At 33.2% G+C, this 8,122-nt stretch overlaps 1 protein-coding gene across 1 annotated transcript; it reads left to right on the top strand.

Moving 5' to 3' along the window:
* Positions 1-5,833: 5,833 nt before the first annotated feature.
* Positions 5,834-7,522, top strand: LOC144559344 (protein MKS1-like). The gene has a single exon (XM_078308365.1). It carries the CDS (start codon positions 5,872-5,874, stop codon positions 6,697-6,699), a length of 828 nt encoding a protein of 275 aa, XP_078164491.1. The 5' UTR covers positions 5,834-5,871; the 3' UTR covers positions 6,700-7,522.
* The last annotated feature ends 600 nt before the right edge of the window (positions 7,523-8,122 follow it).

Genomic DNA, 8,122 nt, shown 5'->3' with positions numbered 1-8,122 from the left:
AAGAGGCCTAACAAGTTCATTGCATCAAATCAGTATTTTTGTAGGAAAGAGCCTACCTCAGGATTTGAGTCCAATTGGCCCAAATTTCAAATTAAAACGTCCAAGTAGGAGCCCAATTTGGCCCAAAACATGCCCTTCTCTTATATTATCCTGTTCAACGAATTTTATATTGTCCTTCCTTTTTTCTTTTGTTTATTATCCTGTTGAATGAAGTTGGTTTCTGTTCTTATGTTGAAATTCCAAATACTCTGTTCCTACGCTTCTCCTATGCTTTTGCTCTAACATTTACTTAGTCAAAGATATCAGGAGTTTAATTGTTCTTTCATCTCGTTTATGATATAATAATACAATAACTGACAACTATGCCTCATACATTTAGTTAATACAATATTCTCCGAAGAATTTGTATATACAATTAAATAATCAATCCTACAGGCTACAGACCATGTATTTGCTTGACAAATAAGTATTAACCACCACCTTTTTTTCTATTCAAATGCTCCAAATGTTAATTTTAATCCAACAAGGTGTAAATCACGAAATATTTAAACTAATGAAATATTTATAATATATTTATAATATAACTATTAATTAATTATTTAATTGGAGACAATGAAGGGAGGAGGGAGTTTTATATATGTGAGATTGACAATTGATAAAACAGTTCCTTATTGGAGTGCATGTGGTTCGATGTCTGATTGGAGTCGTTCGATACACATTAAGATTCGTGTGTACTTGATTCACACAAATTTTAAAGTTATTCATGTGAACTTTTAACAAGTATCGCGCAGCTTCAAGCTGATCTGATGCCTATCGGACCGCCCTATTCGTTTTTATATTACAATTTACAAATTAAATCATGCATGCACAAATCTAATAGAAACAAACAAGGAACTTACCTAGTTTATCAATTTCATTTCACGGTACAGAGACATGCATTGGCATATTAGACAAGTTGGGAATATACAAATATTTTGATCCATCAGTTGTGATAGGTTGCATCATGATATATTTCTGGAGATTTCTCTCCTAAGACTTTTTTCCCAAATAAGTGGAAAGCATGTATTGGCAGCATGCATGATTAATTTTAGACACCTTTAGAACAACAGGATCTTTTACTTGCTTTTGTTTTGTGCCATTTTGTTTAATAAAGCCAAACAACAAGATCTATCATTAAGACTTTATTATTATTTAAAATAAACGAAGCATCATATATGGGTCCAATTCAATGAATTTTTTTCTAATGGATGTTTGTCTTCTTTCTCTCCAGTTCAAATCTGATTCCATGTATCTCTTGAGATTGCACGTTTACAAATTGTAAACAATTTTTCATAGTATTCAGAAAAGAGAGATTATATGCTCCAAATATGAAAAAAAAAAAAAATGAGATTAGGGAGTATGATCAACAAGTTTATAATATGACTTATTTAAAAAAAATGCGCTTCATGCATGTCAACATCATATAATGGAGGTATCCATTCCCATCAAGAATGGAGATAATTTCTCTTTGCAAAACCTAAGTTGTAGAATTGAAATAGAAACAATTGACTTTTTCACAAAGAGACGAAAATGATAAACTTAATTAATACAGAATTAAAGAGGGAAGGAAAAACTATATCAAAAAATAAGGGAAGGAAAAAGAAACTAAAAATATGATAAGGATTGAACAAGAACAAAGACCCATTCAATAAACTAGAATTTTCTTCAATATTGACTAAATCATGACCTGCTTCTTGACAAATTCGATCTTCAATGAGTCTTTTGAAAAAGAAAGAAAACAACAAAAATACAAGAAAAAGGGGACTCTTTCTTTATTCCATACAGAGGGAATGAAAATTAAACAAAAGATAAATGAGACAAAAAGGATTATTGGTTCAATATGTTGTTTCAGGGAAAAAAAAAGCTAACAAATGAACAAAAATTGACTACTACTTCCATAAAAGGAAATTAAAAAAAAAACATATATAAGAGAAACAAAAAGTATTATTAGTTCAATATGTTGTTAAAAAATGGTATAACAAAGGAACAAAAAGGGACTATTTCTTTATCCTCCTAGTCCAAGTCTCCTTCCATTTCATTTTATGGAATTCTAGAAGAACAACCCTCAATTTCAATTAATGAATTTGAAATACGTTTGACCTAGAGAAAGGAAGTATGCTAATCCCTAACCGTCAACTAGTGTATTTATACTCGGGCGGGTACGGGTACCCCGGGTATACCCGTCTCGGGTACGGGTACGTCTCGGGTACGGGTATACTCGGGTACAAGGGTATTCAGGTACGGGTATACTCGGGTACAAGGGTATTCGGGTACGGGTATGGCGGGTATAATTTTCAAAACCCATACCCTACCCGTCCTATACCCTTACCCGTGTACCCTTGACGGGTAAGGCGGGTACGGGTACGGGTAGGGCGGGTACGGGTTTTTTTTTTTTTTTTTTTTTTTTGCTTTTTTTTTCTGGTTTTTTTTTTTTTTTTGTTGGTTTTTTTTTGTTTTTTTCTGGTTTTTTCCTATTTTTTTTGTTGGTTTGGGGGAAAAAAAAAAAATCAGATTTTTTGAATTTTGAAATGGGATGAACAGTGGTCGGGTATACGGGTACGGGTAGTCGGGTACGGGTTTAGTCTGGTACGGGTAAACTCGGGTAGGGTATGGTCGGGTATTGGTCCAAAATAACGGATCCGGTCCGGTTTTTGCCCGTACCCGCGTACCCGAGTACCCGACCCATACCCGGGCTCGGGCACGGGTACCCCGGGCGGCGGGTACGGGCGGGTATACTCGACCCGGGTTTTTGCCAAACTCTACCGTCAACCATGAAAATTTTCATCGAGTACTCTTTCCTCTATATACTCTAGGATTATTTTATATCAAATAAATTTCGTTCATTTTAACACTTAAGCCCATTTAATCAACATTTGCGAATATATAATTGACAATTTAAGTAAATTTTTTAGCATGATGAGGATTAAAATTTCTAAATCACTTCAATATGAGCATTAAATTTTTCCGAAGATTGCAATAATTTACTAAACTAGATGTAACTTTTAATTTATAAAAATTCAGTTGATATTGGATAATAATTTTTTTTATAGAGGAAGGTTCAAATGTCTCTATTTTTTGTGCCTCCATCATGCCTTCATTTTTAAGAACTGTAACTTTTAATTTATAAAAATTCAGTTGATATTAGATAATAATTTTTTTTTATAGAAAAAGGTTCAAATGTCTCTATCTTTTGTGCCTTCATCATGCCTCAATTTTTAAGAACTTTAATAACTTAAAAATCAAATTAAAACCGTTGGATATGATCTACATCATTTTATCTATGTACGTGTAAAAGAATGTGACATTTCAACTTTATTTTAGTTGTCATCAAAAGCTTGTAAAAACGTACTAATGTGGATAATTTCTGGACGTTGATTTTTCAAATAATTGATTCACATGAAAACAAAACTGAAATGTGATATTTTTTTCGCACAGAGAAAAAATAACATAGATCACATTCAACGATTTTATTTTGACGTTTATGATTTAAATTTTAATTTATTAACATTTTTAAAGATGAAGGCATTTGAACCCTCCTCTCTTTTATTACTTATGAATCTAAGAACTGATTTTGAATGGTGCGGTGCGTAGGAGTGAAATTTTTAGGAAAATATAAGAAAATATAAAAACTCAAATAATATTTTGGAAGAAGGATGAAGGTCTAACACTCTAAATTCCAATATTTATAACCGAATTTCAAACGTACAACTTCCTATGCGATGAATATTGTTTTTTGCTACTATATTAATGATTAAATTTTTGAAACTTTAGAAATAAATTCTTCTATCTCACGTCTCCTACATATAGAAAATCTCAGCTAATTGTGGTTATGCGTAATTGTTATAGACACACACTTTACTTTTCTGTGATTGTATGAAATGAGAAATTAAATAAGAAATAAATAAGGAAAAATGTGTAATTTTTTTTTAAAAAAAAAGGAGGGTCCGCTTTTGTTGAATATGAATTCCATTTTTGTCCATACGTACAGAATGACGTAAAAAATGTTGAAAGATTTAAAATTTTAAAATAGTTTCATATTCCTATCTCGGTAAGAAAATTATATTATCAAATTTTGTGGGGGCTTTCTGGAAACAAAATAGCAAGTAAAAGATTAAAAAAGAAAGAAAAAGAATTGGGTGCCATAAGGCCCATACTGCCATATGATCAGTACTCAGTAGTCTTTTTCAGGGATCCTTTCCTCAGTCAGTAATACGTAGCAATCAAATAAATGCAAATAGTAGGTTATCCGAATCGAGCATTATTTCAATTTTGCATTGGGACCCACATGAAAATTTACCATAGAAGGAGCTCGAGTTGAAAAGGTCAACTTCCTCGGATTTACCAAATTGCCATCAAGCCATCTTATTACTGTATTAGTATTGACTGTTCTCAATTCTGCATTTACAGTTTTACACCCAAATTATCAAGTTTATTGAAAAATAGTCCAATATGTCGAGGCTTTCTTGGATTCTTGATATTGACTTTATCGGAGGGCTATGATTTATGATAATTGATTTTCAAGTTCTATTATAAATGTATACAATTGAGATATGATTTTGGTCTTTAAAACTAAGAGAAAAACCTTGCTCCAAATTGCATAACAAATCTTCAACTTCATCTTGGTTATGAAACGACCAAGATGATATGCTTACTTAAAAATGTTCTCTGCATTTAGTGGGGGAGCAAGGTTCATCCATGGGCTAATTAAAATCATATGACCAAGTACTTTAGTGTAGATTTTTGTATCTAAAATCAAGATTCAAGTGCAAAATTTGAGTTGAATGTGCTACATATAAATAGTAAGAGTATGTTTGGTTGGATTGATATATAATAGGTTATTTTTAGAGCTAGGTTATTTGAAATACTCTATTCAGTGTTTGATTGAATTAGAATAGCTAAAATATTTAATTCAATTTTTTTTCATTAGAGCAGATTATTCCTAAGAGTTTTTAAATTTAGCTATTCTAATAATACAAAATTATTCTTATTTTACCACTAAACATACTCTAACACTAGTACAAATTAAATCAGACAGACAATTAATGCAGAAGTACATAAAGTTGTTCTTATTTTATCACCAAACATACTCTAATACTACTAGTACAAATCAGATAGACAATTAATGCAGAAGTACATGAAGCTGCAACATTATCTTTAATTAATTAAGATCATGTTGGAGGTAAATTATATTTGTACTAGAATTCATAAAGTAACAAAAGACGCCAAAAAAATAGCAACTGTCTCCAACTAGATATCATTAATTTGGGGCAGAAGCTGCATGGCACCTGTCTCCTTAATGTCAATACCATATATAACAACTGGTTTAAATAAAACAAATCACTAAAAATTAGGTACTACTTTATTAATTAAAAGATGTCCCCAGCCCAATATTTAACAAGGCCTCTTTTTTTTTTAATAAAAGATGGGATCCAAGTAGGCTGAAATCTTCAACCTTCCATAACTACATGATCAAATAATAATAGATAAACAAACAACCTTGACACATTCAACCGCGACCCAACAAAATTATAAATAAATTAATAACAGAGAGATATGTATTCATCAGAGCTTCTCTCTTTTAATTAATCATTTCTTGTATCATACTTTATATCATTTCCTCCTACCCAATGGTACAATTTGCTCACTCCTACACTCTTTGACTTGGCCCCCTTACGTGGAACCCTAATTATCTAACATATAACCATCATAGACTTAGTCTTATACAGTATATACAACTCAATATAAATAACCATCCTTTTACTAAACCTTCTACTTGCTAATTTTTTCCCTTCAATTCAAATCCTAGGCACACACACAAATTAAACAACATCCATGGATGGTAAACAACCGCACCGTCGAGAGTTGCAGGGCCCGCGACCGGCCCCTCTAAAAGTCCGAAAAGACTCCCATAAGGTAAGAAAACCTCCAGTTGCACCGCCTCAGCAGCAACCGGCCGCCGCCCCTGTAATCCAACACCGGCCGCCGGTTATCATCTATGCAGTCTCGCCAAAAGTAATCCACACAAACCCTAGTGAATTCATGTCTCTCGTTCAACGCCTCACCGGTTCATCCTCCTCCTCCTCCTCCTCTTCGGCTGCTGCTTCTGCTCCTTCTCTTCCTGCTCCCGCTTCTTTTCTTCCCGCTTCCACCGCATCTCCTTTTCCTTATAGTAACTATCTACTGCCGGGTTTTCTATCTGAGACGGCCGGAAATAGTGGGTTTTCTCCAGCTGCACGGTATGCCACGATCGAGCAAGGAAGAAAGGAAACGAGGATTGAGGCCATGACGAAAGCCAGAGAAGATGATTTGATGCTGACTCAATTTGGAATCGATGCCGGGCCCAGGTTGGACCAAATCGGGCTGTCCCCAGCTGGGATACTATCACCTGTTCCATCGTCTCTTCCGGTTATCTCTCGTAATTTGTTCTCTCCGTTGAATAACAATGATCAGGCAGCTGGTGGTCTAGGATTTCTGCATGATCTTAGCCCAGTCTTTGCTGCAAATAGATCCCTGACCGGTAACAACTATTTTGCAACAACCCCCGGGAGTTTTTTCGCAAACACCCCTACAAGTAATTTCCTGTCCATGACAACTCCTCCTGTTGTGCCATCTCCTGGTGCATACAGCTGGGATCTATTTCAGCATTACCAGGATCAATAGCAAATTGTTTTACCAATTATATATGATAGAGAAAGGCATTGGTGAAGACAGGGAGGAAGGTGGAAGAAAAGGATATACTGATAACTACAAACAAAGGATAGATACAGGGAGACAAATCTAGGGTTAGATCATATCTTTAAAGTGAATTTAATTTTGTGGGGCCAGACATGACGGAGAGAAAGATCCACATTGGATGGCATCACCAAGAGTATAGGCAAGTAGCTAGTTTTCATTTATCTTTTATAGGTTTTTTTTTCTTCTCAAAATTGCATCAAACACACCATGGTTTTTATGTGCTTTTGCATTGCTAACCTCTATTCCAGAGCAATAGAAAATACTGGTTGCACCAAAGTTGATGCATATAACAACTATATATCAAATTTGAATAATACTTCAACACAATTGCAGTATATTGGTCATGCATCAGACTTTGATTGTACATATATAAACCCAAATTTTTCTAGCTTTAAATTAGAGTTAGGCAACCAAAAAGCACCTTCAAACCATGATTTTTTGCTGCAATTTGTATTTTGTTTTTGGAGCTAAGTCCATATAGAAATTTATTCATACTTCTTTTAGGGGAAATCTTTGTCATATATGAGGTTAATTTGTTTAGTTAGAAGTTATACATATATACATGCACTTATTCTTGCACCCTTTTGTGAAGCTTGATTCAGGAGCCAACTTGAGTGGTGGTTAAGAGTAGTTGAAGTCATTTATTGTATTAGGCTTGTACTTTTTTTTTTTTATTATACTTTGTTTGATTCATTATATTATAATTTTCTTTGTTGCAATAAATGAAAGGTTGATTGCTGTCAGATGATATTAAAGTTTTTCCAAATTTCTTGGTGGCAGTTTGGTTTAGATCCGTTACTCAGTACCAGCTGCCTCCATATAAGACGGATTCGGATTAACTCCGAACCGTCCGTTATAAATTGACACGAGTTTAAAGTTGTCTATTTATTATCTCTCCAAAATTTCTGATCAAATTTGAATTCTTTAGCATAATATATATTAATATACTAGCTCAAATGCTCAATTGTATATTTTATATAAGGAAAAGTAAGTTGGGTATAGTAGTTTACATAAATAAGGAAGATTATATATTTAAAAAAAAAAAAGATTACCAAATGTTCTTCATAGTTAAGATATATTGTGTACAATTTTAATACAATTTGAGCTTTGGATCACCGATCAAACTAATATTGATAAAATATCGATTGAACCGTTGATTTTACAAATTTATCAATGCGTACGTATATATAAGAATAGTAAAAAAGTAATGCTAGTATGTTTAATTAGTGTGTAAGAATAATGCAAGAAAATTGCTAAATCAGATCATGTGAGAGAAGACTAATAATTTTGTGTTTTTCAGACTAATAAATAAAAATATTGCTTCGGTTATATATATAATTCGAAAGAG

Source organism: Carex rostrata, chromosome 1 (genome assembly GCF_964058835.1).
Source record: "Carex rostrata chromosome 1, lpCarRost1.2, whole genome shotgun sequence".
NCBI lineage: Eukaryota > Viridiplantae > Streptophyta > Magnoliopsida > Poales > Cyperaceae > Carex > Carex rostrata.
This window is presented reverse-complemented; position numbering and strand designations above follow the sequence as displayed.